General features: G+C 43.6%; 2 protein-coding genes across 3 annotated transcripts in view; both read right to left on the reverse strand.

Annotated features, from left to right (window-relative positions):
* LOC106586922 (dnaJ homolog subfamily B member 6) overlaps positions 1–7110 on the reverse strand; it is a 46175-nt gene extending 39065 nt beyond the window's left edge. For both annotated transcript variants that reach the window (XM_014174670.3, XM_045707886.2), the window contains exon 1: positions 6806–7110. The gene's annotated coding sequence lies outside the window, so the exon portion shown is untranslated. The remainder of the gene's footprint in view (positions 1–6805) is intronic.
* A 2507-nt stretch (positions 7111–9617) lies between these two features.
* LOC106586921 (tubulin alpha chain) lies at positions 9618–13268 on the reverse strand. Its single transcript, XM_014174669.3, has 4 exons — positions 13128–13268; positions 11353–11575; positions 11020–11168; positions 9618–10753 (listed from the first exon to the last, which is right to left on the reverse strand). The coding sequence occupies exons 1-4, from the start codon at positions 13128–13130 to the stop codon at positions 9776–9778; spliced, it is 1353 nt and encodes a 450-aa protein (XP_014030144.1). The 5' UTR covers positions 13131–13268; the 3' UTR covers positions 9618–9775.
* Positions 13269–21419: the final 8151 nt, after the last annotated feature.

The following is a 21419-nucleotide window of genomic DNA, read 5'->3' on the forward strand; positions in this document are numbered from 1 at the left end:
GGTAGCCTAGTGGTTAGAGTGGAGGGGCGGCAGGTAGCCTAGTGGTTAGAGTGGAGGGGTGGCAGGTAGCCTAGTGGTTAGAGTGTAGGGACGGCAGGTAGCCTAGTGGTTAGAGTGGAGGGGCGGCAGGTAGTCTAGTGGTTAGAGTGTAGGGGGGCAGGTAGCCTAGTGGTTAGAGTGGAGGGGTGGCAGGTAGCCTAGTGGTTAGAGTGTAGGGGCGGCAGGTAGCCTAGTGGTTAGAGTGTAGGGGCGGCAGGTAGCCTAGTGGTTAGAGTGTAGGGGCGGCAGGTAGCCTAGTGGTTAGAGTGGAGGGGCGGCAGGTAGCCTAGTGGTTAGAGTGGAGGGGCGGCAGGTAGCCTAGTGGTTAGAGTGTAGGGACGGTAGGTAGCCTAGTGGTTAGAGTGGAGGGGCGGCAGGTAGCCTAGTGGTTAGAGTGTAGGGGCGGCAGGTAGCCTAGTGGTTAGAGTGTAGGGGGCGGCAGGTAGCCTAGTGGTTAGAGTGTAGAGGTGACAGGTAGCCTAGTGGTTAGAGTGTAGGGGCGGCAGGTAGCCTAGTGGTTAGAGTGTAGGGGCGGCAGGTAGCCTAGTGGTTAGAGTGTAGGGGCGGCAGGTAGCCTAGTGGTTAGAGTGTTGGGGCGGCAGGTAGCCTAGTGGTTAGAGTGTAGGGGCGGCAGGTAGCCTAGTGGTTAGAGTGTAGGGGAGGCAGGGAGCCTAGTGGTTAGAGTGTAGGGGCGGCAGGTAGCCTAGTGGTTAGAGGGGCAGGTAGCCTAGTGGTTAGAGGGGCAGGTAGCCTAGTGGTTAGAGGGGCAGGTAGCCTAGTGGTTAGAGTGGAGGGACGGCAGGTAGCCTAGTGGTTAGAGTGTAGGGGAGGCAGGGAGCCTAGTGGTTAGAGTGTAGGGGCGGCAGGTAGCCTAGTGGTTAGAGTGTAGGGGCGGCAGGTAGCCTAGTGGTTAGAGTGTAGGGGCGGCAGGTAGCCTAGTGGTTAGAGTGTAGGGGCGGCAGGTAGCCTAGTGGTTAGAGTGTAGGGGCGGCAGGTAGCCTAGTGGTTAGAGTGGAGGGGCGGCAGGTAGCCTAGTGGTTAGAGTGTAGGGGGTGGCAGGTAGCCTAGTGGTTAGAGTGTAGGGGCGGCAGGTAGCCTAGTGGTTAGAGTGTAGGGGGAGGCAGGTAGCCTAGTGGTTAGAGTGTAGGGGCGGCAGGTAGCCTAGTGGTTAGAGTGGAGGGGCGGCAGGTAATCTAGTGGTTAGAGTGTAGGGGAGGCAGGTAGCCTAGTGGTTAGAGTGTAGTGGCGGCAGGTAGCCTAGTGGTTAGAGTGGAGGGGCAGCAGGTAGCCTAGTGGTTAGAGTGTAGAGGTGGCAGGCAGCCTAGTGGTTAGAGTGTAGGGGCGGCAGGTAGCCTAGTGGTTAGAGTGGAGGGGCGGCAGGTAATCTAGTGGTTAGAGTGTAGGGGAGGCAGGTAGCCTAGTGGTTAGAGTGGAGGGGCAGCAGGTAGCCTAGTGGTTAGAGTGTAGGGGCGGCAGGTAGCCTAGTGGTTAGAGTGTAGAGGTGGCAGGCAGCCTAGTGGTTAGAGAGTTGGACCAGTAACCGGAAGGTTGCAAGATCGATTCCCCGAGCTGATATGGTACAAATCTGTCGTTCTGCCCCTGAACAAGGCAGTTAACCCCACTGTTCTTAGACCGTCATTGTAAATAACAATTTGTTCTTAACTGACTTGCCTAGTTAAATAAAGATAAAATATTATCTTGTTGTGGGCAGATGAATAGCCCTGTAAAGTTGTTGAAGGCACAATCTATAAGATTCACTGCTGTTCAACGATCATGTAAACACTCATTGATTCTTGGAAAGTAGTAACATGCAGGTAGCCTAGTGGTTAGAGTGTAGGGGCGGCAGGTAGCCTAGTGGTTAGAGTGTAGGGACGGCAGGTAGCCTAGTGGTTAGAGTGGAGGGGAGGCAGGTAGCCTAGTGGTTAGAGTGGAGGGGCGGCAGGTAGCCTAGTGGTTAGAGTGGAGGGGCGGCAGGTAGCCTAGTGGTTAGAGTGGAGGGGAGGCAGGTAGCCTAGTGGTTAGAGTGTAGGGGCGGCAGGTAGCCTAGTGGTTAGAGTGGAGGGGCGGTAGGTAGCCTAGTGGTTAGAGTGGAGGGGCGGCAGGTAGCCTAGTGGTTAGAACGTTGGACCAGTAACCCGAAAGGATGCTGGATCGAATCCCTGAGCTGACGAGGTAAAAAAAAAAAAAAATCTGTTGTTTTTGCCCCCTGAACAAGGCAGTTAACCCACTGCCCGCCCCCCGGAAGGATGTCATTGTAAAATAAGAATTTGTTCTTAACTGACTTACCTAGTTAAAAAATAAAGGTTACATTTTTTTGTAAAAAGTCCTTAGTACCCTATAATAACCATCATCTGAGGTTGTATTACTTCATGGTTCATTTGTCATCATCTTAGTCTTTGTAAACAAACCATGTGTACATTTAAAATAGGTTACATATCCCCAGTCCTTCTGTTTAGCCTAACAACAAAAAAACACTGTCATGGTCACGCTGTTGAAATTACAAAAATGGGCCTTTAAGAAGTGGACTATTTGACTTGTGAGCTCATTGATAACAACAATGCATGACTGATAGGATATTTTTGTATTCATTTTCCTATTCAGAATGGGGGGGGGGGGGGGGGGGGCAATTCTGTAGTCTGAATCAATCTATCCAAGAACAGCAGAACAAAACCGCTGACGGTGGGGTCACCACGGTAAACGAATGCCTTGTTACCGTCCACGGCTATTTCATCGGATCTTTTCACTTCCTTCTTTACGGTAAGTGTGTGTCCTATTTCATCTCATCTTGTCACATACTTATTGGCTTAAGATATAATAGGATAACTTATTAAAAGAAACAATCTGTGAGAATTATTAGTGTTCAACGATATTTTCTTTTTACATTTTTTTGTAAATGCCTTATGAGTTTAGTGGGATAGTTGTATTACTGTATTAATACACTGTCAGTGGGATACTAGTCTAGTCGTATTACTGTATTAATACAGTGTTAGTGGGATACTAGTCTAGTTGTATTACTGTATTAATACACTGTCAGTGGGATACTAGTCTAGTCGTATTACTGTATTAATACAGTGTTAGTGGGATACTAGTCTAGTTGTATTACTGTATTAATACACTGTTAGTGGGATACTAGTCTAGTCGTATTACTGTATTAATACACTGTTAGTGGGATACTAGTCTAGTTGTATTACTGTATTAATACACTGTCAGTGGGATACTAGTCTAGTCGTATTACTGTATTAATACACTGTCAGTGGGATACTAGTCTAGTCGTATTACTGTATTAATACACTGTTAGTGGGATACTAGTCTAGTTGTATTACTGTATTAATACACTGTCAGTGGGATACTAGTCTAGTCGTATTACTGTATTAATACACTGTCAGTGGGATACTAGTCTAGTTGTATTACTGTATTAATACACTGTTAGTGGGATACTAGTCTAGTCGTATTACTGTATTAATACAGTGTTAGTGGGATACTAGTCTAGTTGTATTACTGTATTAATACACTGTTAGTGGGATACTAGTCTAGTCGTATTACTGTATTAATAGACTGTTAGTGGGATACTAGTCTAGTTGTATTACTGTATTAATACAGTGTTAGTGGGATACCTAGTTGTATTACTGTATTAATACACTGTTAGTGGGATACTAGTTGTATTACTGTATTAATACACTGTTAGTGGGATATTAGTCTAGTCGTATTACTGTATTAATAGACTGTTAGTGGGATACTAGTCTAGTTGTATTACTGTATTAATAGACTGTTAGTGGGATACTAGTCTAGTTGTATTACTGTATTAATACACTGTTAGTGGGATACTAGTCTAGTTGTATTACTGTATTAATACACTGTTAGTGGGATACTAGTTGTATTACTGTATTAATACACTGTTAGTGGGATACTAGTCTAGTTGTATTACTGTATTAATACACTGTTAGTGGGATACTAGTTGTATTACTGTATTAATACACTGTTAGTGGGATACTAGTCTAGTTGTATTACTGTATTAATACACTGTTAGTGGGATACTAGTCTAGTTGTATTACTGTATTAATAGACTGTCAGTGGGATACTAGTCGTATTACTGTATTAATACACTGTTAGTGGGATACTAGTCGTATTACTGTATTAATACACTGTTAGTGGGATACTAGTCTAGTTGCATTACTGTATTAATACACTGTTAGTGGGATACTAGTCTAGTTGTATTACTGTATTAATACACTGTTAGTGGGATACTAGTCTAGTTGTATTACTGTATTAATACACTGTTAGTGGGATACTAGTCGTATTACTGTATTAATACACTGTTAGTGGGATACTAGTCGTATTACTGTATTAATACACTGTTAGTGGGATACTAGTCTAGTTGTATTACTGTATTAATACACTGTTAGTGGGATACTAGTCTAGTTGTATTACTGTATTAATACACTGTCAGTGGGCCACTAGTCGAGTTGTATTACTGTATTAATTCACTGTTAGTGGGATACTAGTCTAGTTGTATTACTGTATTAATACACTGTTAGTGGGATACTAGTCGTATTACTGTATTAATACAGTGTTAGTGGGATACTAGTCTAGTCGTATTACTGTATTAATACACTGTTAGTGGGATACTAGTCTAGTCGTATTACTGTATTAATAGACTGTCAGTGGGATACTAGTCGTATTACTGTATTAATACACTGTTAGTGGGATACTAGTCGTATTACTGTATTAATACACTGTTAGTGGGATACTAGTCTAGTTGTATTACTGTATTAATACACTGTTAGTGGGATACTAGTCTAGTTGTATTACTGTATTAATACACTGTTAGTGGGATACTAGTCTAGTTGTATTACTGTATTAATACACTGTTAGTGGGATACTAGTCTAGTTGTATTACTGTATTAATACACTGTTAGTGGGATACTAGTCGTATTACTGTATTAATACAGTGTTAGTGGGATACTAGTCTAGTTGTATTACTGTATTAATAGACTGCTAGTGGGATACTAGTCTAGTTGTATTACTGTATTAATACACTGTTAGTGGGATACTAGTCTAGTCGTATTACTGTATTAATACACTGTTAGTGGGATACTAGTCTAGTTGTATTACTGTATTAATAGACTGCTAGTGGGATACTAGTCTAGTTGTATTACTGTATTAATACACTGTTAGTGGGATACTAGTCTAGTCGTATTACTGTATTAATACACTGTCAGTGGGATACTAGTCTAGTCGTATTACTGTATTAATACACTGTCAGTGGGATACTAGTCGTATTACTGTATTAATACAGTGTCAGTGGGATACTAGTCGTATTTCTGTATTAATACACTGTTAGTGGGATACTAGTCTGGTTGTATTACTGTATTAATACACTGTTAGTGGGATACTAGTCTAGTTGTATTACTGTATTAATACACTGTTAGTGGGATACTAGTCGTATTACTGTATTAATACACTGTTAGTGGGATACTAGTCTAGTTGTATTACTGTATTAATACACTGTCAGTGGGCCACTAGTCTAGTTGTATTACTGTATTAATACACTGTTAGTGGGATACTAGTCTAGTTGTATTACTGTATTAATACACTGTTAGTGGGATACTAGTTGTATTACTGTATTAATACACTGTTAGTGGGATACTAGTCTAGTTGTATTACTGTATTAATACACTGTCAGTGGGCCACTAGTCTAGTTGTATTACTGTATTAATACACTGTTAGTGGGATACTAGTCTAGTTGTATTACTGTATTAATAGACTGTCAGTGGGATACTAGTCGTATTACTGTATTAATACACTGTTAGTGGGATACTAGTCGTATTACTGTATTAATACACTGTCAGTGGGATACTAGTCTAGTCGTATTACTGTATTAATAGACTGTTAGTGGGATACTAGTCTAGTTGTATTACTGTATTAATACACTGTTAGTGGGATACTAGTCGTATTACTGTATTAATACACTGTTAGTGGGATACTAGTTGTATTACTGTATTAATACACTGTTAGTGGGATACTAGTTGTATTACTGTATTAATACACTGTTAGTGGGATACTAGTCGTATTACTGTATTAATACAGTGTTTATGTTTCTTTATTTTATTTAACCTTCATTTATCTTTTGCCTTCAACTGGTGGGATATGACTCGTGGACTCATGCATCTACAATGACTAATGATATCGTTCAGAATGGACCGTTATGTTGCCCGTATCAATGTTTCCAGCACCAACAGAATAAACCGCTGACAGTAGTTGGGCCAGTTATTGGGCCAGTAGTTGGGCCTGTGAGGTAAACTAATGACAGTGACCATCCACGGGTATTCCCCCCCCTAAGGTTGGCAATGTGCCTCTGAGTTCTCTGGAAGCCCGACACAATATTATTTGGTTATTTCCAGCTCCTCCCGAGAGAGACTTGACATATGACAGCTGCCACCAACACACACACACACACACACACACACACACGACGCGCGTCGAGCTAGGGTGTGAGATTTAAATGATATGTTACACTTGAAAATTGGAGCGTTTCAGACTAGACAAGTGTTTCCATTTTAAGACGTGGACACGTTGTAACTAAGTATTGCCTAATATGTTAAGCGTGTAGGGGAACGGAACATTGCAATGGCGATGTATATTGTTTGGACCGAGCTGAAAGAGAAAGACAACCGGTAGGCTACATAACTTGACAGAAAGTCCACACGCAACAACAACAACAACAACAAAAAGCCAAAGGATAATGAATATGGATAGCCTACTGTACCTTTTTTTATTAGGAGTACCAGCAACAGCTTTCGGTGTCTCAATCTCTCTTCTTAAAAATAGGAAATGTATTATTACGGAGAGCTTCTGGAATGCGCTTCGGAGACAGGCGAACAAAGGTGGGTCCAACTATCCACGGAAGAAATCTAGAATATTTTCAGAACGTCTAAAAGCTAAGTATATAGTGAACGGCAGTATTCCTGTGTGGCCTGGCCCGCACCATACCGCCGCAGTCCCTGTACACCTCCACCCTGTCAGTCTCCTGGTATATCTCCACAACGTCCACGTCACAATCAGCTGAGCGCTCCGACACAGAGCAAAATAGAACGTCTAGAACATGCCAGTGTTCTACCACTACACTTCCCCCTGCTCTGTCTGGGAACTGCACTGGGAGACATGTCCCGTCTGCAGATCACTGAGATCATAGCAATTACTAGTCATATATATATACATATATATATACATATATATATATATCGGCATTTAGGCAACTATTCCAACTCAAGGGAACATAACTAAACGTAATCTCTTTATACCAGACTGAACTGAATTAGACACAGTATCAAACATTTTCATTTGACAGGTATATAACCTCCATGATTTATTATACAAAAAATGCTTCATGTAAGGATTTAATGAAGCATAATTCCTACATTTCTTGATGATTTGGCAGTAATGCTAAAAGTAAACAACAGTTCAAGAGTCATTTCCACACAGGCTGTTTGTTGATAGTGTAGAATCACTCACAGTCCTTCAGTGGTCACTGTTGCCATCTAGTGGCTTGGATGAAGAAATGGCAGAAGGACAGCCTATGGTCTGGACATGGTCGTTTGTAACCGTAACAAGGCCCATCTTATAAGAAAACTTATGGAAATATGCAGAGCAGTATCAAAACACAGCTTAGACATTTCATATTGAAATTATTCTAGTTTTCTTCTTCGTAGTGACCATGTGTAAAACACTGTGTAAGCTGCCAACATAGTGTTTATTTTTGTATTTTTTTTAAGAATCCTTAAATTAAACATCTATGTCCCTTTTCCGTCGGAATCTGTGTGTGGAGTGACATTATAGTGTTCGTAGTTGTACTAACATCTCTGGGTTTGACTTATACTGTATACCTTCTAGGCCTGTACTACTCTAGCAGACATAAAACCTGTTCTAGTCTAGGAGACATAAAACCTGTTCTAGTCTAGTAGAGATCAGGACTGCTCTAGTCTAGTAGACATCAAACCTGTTCTAGTCTAGCAGACATCAGGACTGTTCTAGTCTAGGAGACATCAAACCTGTTCTAGTCTAGGAGACATCAAACCTGTTCTAGTCTAGGAGACATAAAACCTGTTCTAGTCTAGCAGACATCAGGACTGTTCTAGTCTAGCAGACATCAGGACTGTTCTAGTCTAGCAGACATCAGGACTGTTCTAGTCTAGTAGACATCAGGACTGTTCTAGTCTAGTAGACATAAAACCTGTTCTAGTCTAGTAGACATCAAACCTGTTCTAGTCTAGTAGACATCAAACCTGTTCTAGTCTAGTAGACATAAAACCTGTTCTAGTCTAGCAGACATCAGGACTGTTCTAGTCTAGTAGACATCAGGACTGTTCTAGTCTAGTAGACATAAAACCTGTTCTAGTCTAGTAGACATCAAACCTGTTCTAGTCTAGTAGACATAAAACCTGTTCTAGTCTAGTAGACATCAAACCTGTTCTAGTCTAGTAGACATCAGGACTGTTCTAGTCTAGTAGACATCAGGACTGTTCTAGTCTAGGAGACATAAAACCTGTTCTAGTCTAGTAGACATCAGGACTGTTCTAGTCTAGTAGACATAAAACCTGTTCTAGTCTAGCAGACATCAGGACTGTTCTAGTCTAGTAGACATCAAACCTGTTCTAGTCTAGTAGACATCAAACCTGTTCTAGTCTAGTAGACATCAGGACTGTTCTAGTCTAGTAGACATAAAACCTGTTCTAGTCTAGTAGACATCAAACCTGTTCTACTCTAGTAGACATCAAACCTGTTCTAGTCTAGTAGACATCAGGACTGTTCTAGTCTAGGAGACATAAAATCTGTTCTAGTCTAGTAGACATAAAACCTGTTCTAGTCTAGTAGACATCAGGACTGTTCTAGTCTGGTAGACATCAAACCTGTTCTAGTCTAGGAGACATAAAACCTGTTCTAGTCTGGTAGACATCAAACCTGTTCTAGTCTAGTAGACATCAGGACTGTTCTAGTCTGGTAGACATCAAACCTGTTCTAGTCTAGTAGACATAAAACCTGTTCTAGTCTAGTAGACATAAAACCTGTTCTAGTCTAGTAGACATCAGGACTGTTCTAGTCTGGTAGACATCAAACCTGTTCTAGTCTAGTAGACATAAAACCTGTTCTAGTCTAGTAGACATCAGGACTGTTCTAGTCTAGGAGACATAAAACCTGTTCTAGTCTAGTAGACATAAAATCTGTTCTAGTCTAGTAGACATCAAACCTGTTCTAGTCTAGTAGACATCAGGACTGTTCTAGTCTAGCAGACATAAAACCTGTTCTAGTCTAGTAGACATCAGGACTGTTCTAGTCTAGTAGACATCAGGACTGTTCTAGTCTAGGAGACATAAAATCTGTTCTAGTCTAGTAGACATAAAACCTGTTCTAGTCTAGGAGCCATAAAACCTGTTCTAGTCTAGTAGACAACGACATAAAACAATATTCTTTGACGCTGCAGCCTTCACTTATCAAAGCTTGAGTTCTTACGAGCTGCTTATGTGAAAGTCAATAATAATCATCTTTGAGACTAAAAATAATCACATACAGTTACAGATGAGTTGGTTTATGATGCGTTTATTGAGAACCCTGACACAACTTGACAAGATGTAACAGAGACTGTTAACACTGCAGTGGGGAATGTGTTGCCGTCATGTTAAGTGTAGGCCTCCAACAGTGTTGGAATGTACGGTTGCAAACACCTAGTTTGTTTAACACTTTAATATTCCTCTCCCTCCTCATCCTCTTCTCCCACGCTGTCAGTGCCCACCTCTTCATAGTCCTTCTCCAGGGCTGCCATGTCTTCTCTGGCCTCAGAGAACTCTCCCTCCTCCATGCCCTCACCAACGTACCAGTGCACGAAGGCTCTCTTGGCATACATCAGGTCAAACTTGTGGTCCAGACGAGCCCAGGCCTCAGCGATGGCTGTGGTGTTACTCAGCATGCACACGGCCCTCTGGACCTTGGCCAGGTCTCCTCCAGGTACCGCCGTAGGGGGCTGGTAGTTGATACCCACCTTGAAGCCAGTGGGACACCAGTCCACAAACTGGATGGTACGTTTGGTCTTTATGGCAGCGATGGCAGAGTTGACATCTTTGGGAACAACGTCACCACGGTACAGGAGACAGCAGGCCATGTACTTGCCGTGACGAGGGTCACACTTCACCATCTGATTGGCTGGCTCGAAGCAGGCGTTGGTGATGTCAGCAACTGACAGCTGCTCGTGATAGGCCTTCTCAGCTGAGATGACTGGGGCATAGGTAGCCAGGGGGAAGTGGATACGGGGGTAGGGCACCAAGTTGGTCTGGAACTCTGTCAGATCAACATTCAGGGCTCCATCGAATCGCAGGGAGGCAGTGATGGAGGAGACGATCTGACCAATGAGCCTGTTGAGGTTGGTGTACGAGGGACGCTCAATATCGAGGTTCCTGCGGCAGATGTCATAGATGGCCTCATTGTCCACCATGAAGGCACAGTCAGAGTGTTCCAGGGTGGTGTGAGTGGTCAGGATGGAGTTGTAGGGCTCCACCACAGCTGTGGACACCTGGGGAGCTGGGTAAACGGCAAACTCAAGCTTAGACTTCTTTCCGTAGTCCACAGACAGACGTTCCATCAGCAGGGAGGTGAAACCAGAGCCGGTGCCTCCTCCAAAGCTGTGGAAGATGAGGAATCCCTGGAGTCCAGTACATTGGTCAGCCTGAATGGAGAAATGGTACAATAACATTATTACATATGACGTTACATTAGTAAGAACATATAATGGAGAACCTGTTTGCCCGTTTTACCTAGAAACATAAAGGGCTTTTGGCTTGTCCCTTTAGATTCTGGAACCCTTTTGGTTCCAGGTAGAACCTTATTACCCTACAAATAACCTTTTTTGAACATGTTAAAACCCATCTAGAACCTTGTCCCTTTAGCAGAACCCTAGTTAGAACTCTTATGTTATCAAGAATGATGACTCACCAATTTGCGTGTCCTGTCCAGAACCAAGTCAATGATCTCCTTGCCGATGGTGTAGTGACCACGGGCGTAGTTGTTGGCAGCATCTTCCTTACCCGTAATGAGCTGCTCAGGGTGGAACAGCTGGCGATAGGTACCTGTCCTCACCTCATCTGAAAGACAAAGGCAAATTTCGAATGTCAGAATATTGCAAATATGAGAATATCCAAGTATCCGGAATATTCGGAAATCCTAATATCTGAATGTTTGGAATATCCGAATATTCAGAATATCTTCGGACAGAATATCAAAACAGCACATTCAAAGATGGGCTTTCTCTAGGATGTCTCATCTTACCGATGACAGTGGGCTCCAGATCTACGAAGATTGCACGGGGGACATGCTTTCCGGCTCCGGTCTCACTGAAGAAGGTGTTGAAGGAGTCATCTCCACCTCCACAAGTCTTGTCACTGGGCATCTGTCCGTCCGGCTGGATCCCATGCTCCAGGCAGTACAGCTCCCAACAGGCATTGCCCATCTGGACTCCGGCTTGGCCCACATGCATAGAAATACACTCACGCTGAAAGAGAGGAGGTACAAGAGATCAACCACATGGAAACTTAAATCAAATCAGACAGTTAATTAAGACAGTGAAGTTGGAGTGTTGAAGGAGTGGATTGATAAAATAAAAAGTTGAAATCCATTTCAGACAGTCTCGATTTTATTGTATCGCTGCAAATACAATCATCAATATATTACTGTAAGATCCCTATTAAAAGTGAAAGTAAAATCTGAAGAAGAAATACATAAATAAATAAATACAGGAGGGATATGGTCACTCATTAAGCAAAATTACATTTAAGCAAAGTCATTGGCTACACTAGAATATCCCCGAGTTGGATTCGGCTAAAAAGTGTGACCACCATCTTGACTATATGACACTAATAGAGATCAATAGTAATGGCGTTTTTTTGTAGCCATTATTAACAGAGACTAATTCCACCATGGCTCGTTGGCCAAAAGCCTATGTGCAAATTAATGTTTTTTTTTAAATATATATATATATATATATATATATATATATATAAATAGAAAATGCTGAAAATAAGATTAGTGGTAAACACAGGCTTAGGAGATGTTCTAAAAAAAAAATTATTCGATGAAAATAATAATCACTTTTTGAAGGATTTATGTAATTAAAACAAGCATATAAAGGCTTCATAATTCATAAAGGTCGTGTTAACTAGCTGATATTATCTCATAGAACAAAACGTATCAGATCTCCTAAACCCGTGTTAACCACAGACCTTATTTCTAGCCTCTATTCTATTCTATTCTATTCTATTCTATTCTACCCCATTCTTTCCCCATTTATTTCCCCCCCATAGGAATGTCCAACATCATTTTTCAAATCCTCTATCTGCCATTTGACGAATTATCGTTTTTATGAGCCTGTCTCTTTAAGAGCAGAGGACCAGAGAGGATAAGGTGTGTCTTGTTACTGTGGTCCATCCCCTTACTCCTCCCACTACTCCTCCCACTACTCTGTTTTTTTTTCATTCCCTCCTCTCCTCTCCTCTCCTCTGTCCGGTCCAGCTGCACACCCATTGCAGTGTTACAGCAAGAGATATCTCTCACAAAATCCCAACAGAGAAAATGGCTACCATCCCAGACTGCTCCTCCCTGTTCTCCTTTGTACTCAATCATTCCATCCTTCTCTCACAATTGCAGAAATCTCATAAAAACATATAAAAAAAAAAACATTTTTACGGAAAAATGATGTTTCTATCCAGAAGGTATTTGAGATTTTCTAATCTAAACAGTGGATAGTCTATGATCAAGTAGAACAATGACTAATTACATAGACAGTTAAACACTAAAATCTGGCTCACATTTCATGTATGGCTATCAGATTTATTTTGCATAATATATATATCTATATTTTTTTTTACCTAAATGTACAATAAATCACATTTATCCCTTATCAGTAGTATACATAATATCTAAAATCTACATATAAAAAAAAGAGGTAATGCAGAGAATTATATGATCTTTATGTAACAGAATAACCACCATCCTCCATATGCTTTCCCTTCAGAAAGAAAGAATCTATGTCAGCTGTCAGAACTCACCATTTTGTCTGGTTTTCTTTTCCTTCACAGGCTGACGTCGAGGATTCAGAAGAGAAGGCAGAATTGTAGGAGAAAGGAAGAGGTGGGGTTTTATATACGCCTGGTAGCAGACAGACAGGCAGGAAGCTACAGCAGAGTCTGGTTGGCGGGAGACACCGTTAGTATGAAAAGAACAAGTCCCTCCTCCTTCACACAGACAGAGGCTGACTGGTCTTACTTTCTCTATGCAGAAAAGAATTATGGGTATTGAGCTGTGAGACAGTCAGCTTCCTGGCAGGGAAGACTAATGTGTGTTGAACTGTGAGATAGCACTGAGCTTCCTGGATTGAGTTTGTGGCATAGAAATATCTAGTAAAAAAAAAAATATATATACATATATATATATTTGCATATCGTATGTGTGTGGAGGTTTTCACGCCAATCAAATCCTTTATTGTAATTTGACACTGGGGCACTTTTACGGGAGGTACTACATAGGGTGTGGTCTGTGAAGCTTTTTGACACAGCCTGCCTGTCGAACACAGTTTGCTTGACTGTTTCAACAACCAAAATACAGTACACGTTAAACTGAATAAGAAATCTGTCTCATTACCAAAATAAATTGTATAGCAGACAGGGTTTTATAACAGCACCTTTCTATGCAAACAAGAAGATGCCGTTGGCTCATAACCAAATTAGTTTTTGTGGGATAACCCTCAAATGGTAATAGTCAGAGATCGGTTTAATTTATTGAAGATAAATCTTTTTATTTTTTGTTGTTGACAGATAACAATTGGTCTATTGTTCTGACATAGCTGAGGCTGTGGTAGAACGGGGGTGATACAGAAAACACTAGTCACTCCCTGCTCTAGCTCTCATGAAGTCAGAGACAGCCGGATGGTATGGAGAGGCTACACAAGGGGGAGGGGTGGGGGAGGGGAGAGGAGGGGTGAGGGGAGAGGGATGAGGGAGGGGAGAGGGTTGGGGAAGGAGGCTGAGTGGTGTAGGCGAGAGGAGAGGAGAGGAGAGGAGAGGAGAGGAGGAGGAGAGGGAGAGGAGAGGAGAGGAGAGGAGAGGAGAGGAGAGGAGAGGAGAGGAGAGGAGAGGAGAGGAGAGGAGAGAGGGATGGTGTAGGGGAGACGGATGGAGGAGGGGAGAGGGATGGTGTAGAGGAGAGGGATGGGTAGGGGAGAGGGAGAGGGAGAGGGATGGTGTAGAGGAGAGGGATGGTGTAGGGGAGGGGGATGGGGAGGGGAGGGGAGAGGGATGGTGTAGGGGAGAGGGATGAGGAGGGGAGGGGGAGAGGGATGGTGTAGAGGAGAGGGATGGTGTAGGGGAGGGGGATGGGGGAGTGGAGGGGGGAGAGGGATGGTGTAGAGGAGAGGGATGGTGTAGGGGAGAGGGATGGGGGAGGGGAGAGGGATGGGTGAGGGGAATGTGTAGGGGAGGGGGGGAGGACCTGGTAGACGACCTGGCAGCCTGGTGGAGACCTGGTAGACGGCCTGGTGGAGACCTGGTAGACGTCCTGGTGGAGACCTGGTAGACGGCCTGGTGGAGACCTGGTAGACGGCCTGGTGGAGACCTGGTAGACGGCCTGGTGGAGCCCTGGTAGATGGCCTGGCCTCCTGGTGGAGCCCTGGCGTCCTGGTGGAGACGCGATAGACGGCCTGGCGTCCTGGTGGAGACGCGATAGACGGCCTGGCGTCCTGGTGGAGATCTGGTAGACGGCCTGGTGGAGACCTGGTAGACGGCTTGGCGTCCTGGTGGAGACCTGGTAGACGGCCTGGCGTCCTGGTGGAGACCTGGCGTCCTGGTGGAGACCTGGCGTCCTGGTGGAGACCTGGTAGACGGCTTGGCGTCCTGGTGGAGACGCGATAGACGGCTTGGCGTCCTGGTGGAGATCTATGAACATAGCACAAAGGGTGAGTGCCTCTTCATAAACAACCGACTGGTGTGCTGCTTGCAGTCTAAAGGAAATCTCAAGCTTTTTCTCACCTGATATAGAATACCTCATTGTAAGCTGCAGATCTTTTTATCTATCAAGACAGTTCTCATCTCCAATTATCTCAGCTGTATCCTGTATCCACCACAAGCCAACACCACTTTGACGCTCAACGAACTGTATGGGGCCATAAACAAACACGAAACCGTTCACCGCAGAGGCAACATTTCCTGTGGGCGGAGACTTTAACGTGGGGAGACTTAAAACCGTTCTTGAAAAATAACTCAAAGAAACTGGGGAGGATGGATGGTTGGTTGGACGGATGTAAGGATGGATGGCTGGATGGATGATAGGATGGATGGTTGGATGGATGATAGGATGGATGGGAGGCAACAGTTTTGGACCGTATATTTAGAACAGGTTTGTTGGTATTTTATAGGCTTCAGATTATGATATGATAGATGATTGGATTTAAGGATGGAGGATTGGACGGTTGGATGGATGGTTGGATGAATGGTTGGTTGGACGGATGTAAGGATGGATGACTGGATGGATGATAGGATGGTTAATTGGATGTGAGGATGGATGGTTGGATGGATGTAAGGATGAGTGGTTGGATATATGTAAGGATGGATGTAAGGATGGATGGATATAAGGATGGATGTAAGGATGGATGGATGTAAGGATGGATGGATGTAAGGATGGATGATATAAGGATGGATGTAAGGATGGATGTAAGGATGGATGGATGTAAGGATGGATGGATATAAGGATGGATGATATAAGGATGGATGTAAGGATGGATGTCAGGATGGATGGATATAAGGATGGATGTAATGATGGATGTAAGGATGGATGGATGTAAGGATGTAAAGATGGATGTAAGGATGGATATAAGGATGGATGTAAGGATGGATATAAGGATGGATGGCTGGATGGATGTAAGGATGGATGTAAGGATGGATATAAGGATGGATGTAAGGATGGATGGCTGGATGGATGTAAGGATGGATATAAGGATGGATGTAAGGATGGATGGCTGGATGGATGTAAGGATGGATATAAGGATGGATGGAAGGATGGTTCGCTGGATGGATGGAAGGATGGATGTAACGATGGATGTAAGGATGGATGTAAGGATGGATGGATATAAGGATGGATGTAAGGATGGATGGATATAAGGATGGATGTAAGGATGGATGGCTGGATGTATGTAAGGATGGATGGATGTAAGGATGGATGGATGTAAGGATGGATGTAAGGATGGATGTAACGATGGATGTAAGGATGGATGTAACAATGGATGTAACAATGGATGTAAGGATGGATGTTACGATGGATGTTGGATGGATGATTGGATGACGAGACAGCCTACAGGGAGGAGGTGAGGGCCCTGGGAGGGTGGACTTCAGGAAACAGCAGAGGGAGCAGCCCCCCATCCACATCGACGGGACAGCAGTGGAGAAGGTGGAAAGCTTCAAGTTCCTCGGCGTACACATCACCAACGATCTGAAATGGTCCACCCACACAGACAGTGTGGTGAAGAAGGTGCAACAGCGCCTCTTCAACCTCAGGATGCTGAAGAAATTTGGCTTGTCACCTAAAACCCTCACAAACTTTTACAGATGCACAATTGAGAGCATCCTGTCGGGCTGTATCACCACCTGGTATGGAAACCGCAACCGCAGGGCTCTCCAGAGGGTGGTGCGGTCAGCCCAACACATCACCGGGGGGCAAACTACCTGCCCTCCAGGACACCTACAGCACCCGATGTCAAAGGAAGACCAAAAAGATCATCAAGAACATCAACCACCCGAGCCACTTCCTGTTCACCCCGCTATCATCCAGAAGGTGAGGTCAGTACAGGTGCATCAAAGCTGGGACCGAGAGACTGAAAAACAGCTTCTATCTTAAGGCCATCAGATAGTTAAACAGCCATCACTAGCCGGCTTCCACCCGGTTACGTAACCCTGCACCTTAGAGGCTGCTGCCCCATATATATATAGACTTGTTATCACTGGCCACTTTAATAATGGAACACTAGTCACTTTTATAATGTTTAAATAATGTTTACATACTGCTTTAGTCATCTCATATGTATATACTGTATGCTTTTGTACTGTATTTTAGTTAATGCCACTCCAACATTGCTCAAAATAATATTTATATTTGTCTTCATTCCGTTATAACACTTTTAGATTAATGTGTATTGTAGTGAACCGTTAGATAATACTACATTACTATGAACACAAGCATTTTGCTACATCAAAGATGGATGGATGGATGTAGGATGTAAGGATGGATGGATGTAGGATGTAAGGATGGATGGATGTAGGATGGAGATGATGGATGATGGATGTAGTTGATGGATGTTACTCATGGAGCTGCTAGAAGGTCTGTAACTCATGGAGCTGCTAGAAGGTCTGTAACTCATGGAGCTGTTAGAAGGTCTGTAACTCATGGAGCTGCTAGAAGGTCTGTAACTCATGGAGCTGTTAGAAGGTCTGTAACTCATGGAGCTGTTAGAAGGCCTGTAACTCATGGAGCTGCTAGAAGGCCTGTAACTCATGGAGCTGTTAGAAGGCCTGTAACTCATGGAGCTGTTAGAAGGCCTGTAACTCATGGAGCTGCTAGAAGGTCTGTAACTCATGGAGCTGTTAGAAGGCCTGTAACTCATGGAGCTGCTAGAAGGTCTGTAACTCATGGAGCTGTTAGAAGGTCTGTAACTCATGGAGCTGTTAGAAGGCCTGTAACTCATGGAGCTGCTAGAAGGTCTGTAACTCATGGAGCTGTTAGAAGGCCTGTAACTCATGGAGCTGCTAGAAGGCCTGTAACTCATGGAGCTGCTAGAAGGCCTGTAACTCATGGAGCTGCTAGAAGGCCTGTAACTCATGGAGCTGTTAGAAAGCCTGTAACTCATGGAGCTGTTAGAAGGTCTGTAACTCATGGAGCTGTTAGAAGGCCTGTAACTCATGGAGCTGCTAGAAGGTCTGTAACTCATGGAGCTGCTAGAAGGCCTGTAACTCATGGAGCTGCTAGAAGGCCTGTAACTCATGGAGCTGCTAGAAGGTCTGTAACTCATGGAGCTGTTAGAAGGTCTGTAACTCATGGAGCTGTTAGAAGGTCTGTAACTCATGGAGCTGTTAGAAGGCCTGTAACTCATGGAGCTGCTAGAAGGTCTGTAACTCATGGAGCTGTTAGAAGGCCTGTAACTCATGGAGCTGTTAGAAGGTCTGTAACTCATGGAGCTGTTAGAAGGTCTGTAACTCATGGAGCTGTTAGAAGGCCTGTAACTCATGGAGCTGCTAGAAGGTCTGTAACTCATGGAGCTGTTAGAAGGTCTGTAACTCATGGAGCTGTTAGAAGGCCTGTAACTCATGGAGCTGTTCGAAGGTCTGTAACTCATGGAGCTGTTAGAAGGTCTGTAACTCATGGAGCTGTTAGAAGGCCTGTAACTCATGGAGCTGCTAGAAGGCCTGTAACTCATGGAGCTGTTAGAAGGCCTGTAACTCATGGAGCTGCTAGAAGGTCTGTAACTCATGGAGCTGTTAGAAGGCCTGTAACTCATGGAGCTGCTAGAAGGTCTGTAACTCATGGAGCTGCTAGAAGGCCTGTAACTCATGGAGCTGCTAGAAGGTCTGTAACTCATGGAGCTGTTAGAAGGCCTGTAACTCATGGAGCTGCTAGAAGGCCTGTAACTCATGGAGCTGTTAGAAGGCCTGTAACTCATGGAGCTGCTAGAAGGTCTGTAACTCATGGAGCTGCTAGAAGGTCTGTAACTCATGGAGCTGTTAGAAGGCCTGTAACTCATGGAGCTGTTAGAAGGCCTGTAACTCATGGAGCTGCTAGAAGGCCTGTAACTCATGGAGCTGCTAGAAGGCCTGTAACTCATGGAGCTGTTAGAAGGTCTGTAACTCATGGAGCTGTTAGAAGGCCTGTAACTCATGGAGCTGTTAGAAGGTCTGTAACTCACCACAGGTATTTTATACTGTATACGTAATTCTGATTCTGTTTATTACAGCCAGTCAATTGGAAGTTGTTTTCAACATGAATTGCACTAAATCCATTGACATCCCTGTGATAAGGTTAGCGATAAACTGAAGTCCCTGTGATAAGGTTAGCGATAAACTGAAGTCCCTGTGATAAGGTTAGCGATAAACTGAAGTCCCTGTGATAAGGTTAGCGATAAACTGAAGTCCCTGTGATAAGGTTAGCGATAAACTGAAGTCCAACCTGAACAGAACTACACTCTCTTCTACCATTTGTCTTAAATATATTTCATGGTCTCGTTGCAAAAGCTAAATTGTCGTTAGGGAACTTTTTTTAATTTTATTTTATTTCACCTTTATTTAACCCCGGTTGCAAAGATTATAGCAAACACCACAGAAACGGAATTGGTGCTCGCTAGCTTTGCAAATTCAGCTATTGTTGGAAGCCAGCCAATATGAAACAAACTATATTAAATTTACAAAAGGTTGCAGCATATGTTGTGTAAATGGTGAACTCATACAGCTGTCAACTCTTGTCACTGCGATCCGTTTCACATTTGCTAGCTACCTTTTAGATCGAAGCCCAAATAGAATGATTGAAGATAAGATAGAAGCCCATCTCCTACTGTAAATAACCTACACACTGTGTGTGTGTGTAGCCAGCCAGCCAGCCAGCCAGAGTATTTTTCAGTACACCGAAACGCAAAGTAAGAACCCCAGTAGCCTAATATCTCAGACTAATTGATAAAATGTTCATAAGAAAGAAGTGAAATGCTAATGGAAATGTTTCACAATGATGTCATTAGGCAGAGCAGGCAACAGATGGCACACAGACAGCAGAGTTGGGGACAGATATGCAGTGACAGACTGGCAGAGACAGGGAGTCTCAGGTAAGTTTGTTGAGTCTTTGTTTGGCAACATTATGAAAGGTTCTCAATTTTTTTTGACTTGTAAAATAGGGACATAATTGGAAAATGCCATGGATACTCCCACTCTCAACTTAAACTGGTGACTGAACTAAGATTTGTTAAAGGCAATGGTATTGCTGTTGTGATTAATTGTGTAGTTTTGGGTACCGGTAGTTAGGAGTACGGCAAACACCTTATTTCTTTTCTAGGAGACAGACTGTGAGTCAGTGAGGGTGGTGAAAGGGAAAGAGCCAGGGAGAGAGACTTCAGAGGACAGTGTCACAGCCACGGCAGGACCAGGTGTCACCCGTGTTGCCAGCAGCACCAGTATAAGGGACAGTGGCACAGCATTGTCCAGTTACCTCAGTGATGGCACAAAACCATATCAGCCACACCCACAATTTATAGAACCGCAAACTCTTGCAAACAGAGTGTTGAGGTTTCAAGAGAGATGGTTTCACGATTTCCCCTGGTTACATTATAATCCATCAATAACAAGGAGTGTTGTGTTTTTCACTGTAGCCAAGGGTTTTCAAGCCAGCCATCTTTTGGCCAAAGAGCAGATGCTTGCCTTCATTAGTGCAGGATTTAAGAACTGGAGAAAAGCCATTGAAAAATTCACAGCACATCATAACTGCTAAACCCACCGCCACTTTGTAACTGTTAACAGCACACCAGCTAAATCCAATCAGTGCCCAGTTATCCAGCTCGTGGGGTAAACAGCAGGAGGACGCAAGGCATTGATTGCTTGATGAAAGTTGTTAGTTCGGCGCGGCATGTAGCAAGACAGGGACAAGCCTTTAGAGGCCACACGGATGACAGTGGGAATTTATACTAGCTTTTGAAACTTAGGCCAGAAGAGGATGATCTCATTTTACTGAAGTGGTTAACAGAGCGTACCCACAATGTACACAGGCCCTAAAGCACAGAATGAAATTCTGAACATCATGGCCAATACAGTCATTTGAGGCATTGCAGCTGAGATTAGGTCTCTTCCGATTGTAAAATTTTCAGTAATTGTTGATGGTACTCAAGATGTCTCTGGTGCTGAACAGGAGAGTGTCTGCGTTATGTTGACCATGACCTTGTCCATCACGAGGAGTTTATTGGGCTATACAGGGTGTCGGAGACAACAGGCGAGGGCATTGCGAAAGTGACAACTGATGTGTTGTTGAGGCTCAATTTGCCCATGTCTGGCTTACGTGAGCAGAGCTACGACGGTGCCTCAAACATGACAGGAAAATACACAGGTGACCAGGCAATTGTGAGGAGGCAGCAGCCATTAGCCCCTCTATGTACATTGTGGAGCACACTGTGTAAATCTGATTACACAGGCTGGCTGCTCAGCCTCCCCACTGATCCGGGATTCCCTTTCTTGGGTCCATCAGTTATGTGTCCTCTATGGCCAGTCAGGAAAGTTTAAGAGCATGTTTGAATCAATTGCCACGTCCAAAAGATACAAATCTGACCACCC

Source organism: Salmo salar, chromosome 25 (genome assembly GCF_965601325.2).
Source record: "Salmo salar chromosome 25, fSalSal1, whole genome shotgun sequence".
NCBI classification, from domain to species: Eukaryota; Metazoa; Chordata; class Actinopteri; order Salmoniformes; family Salmonidae; genus Salmo; species Salmo salar.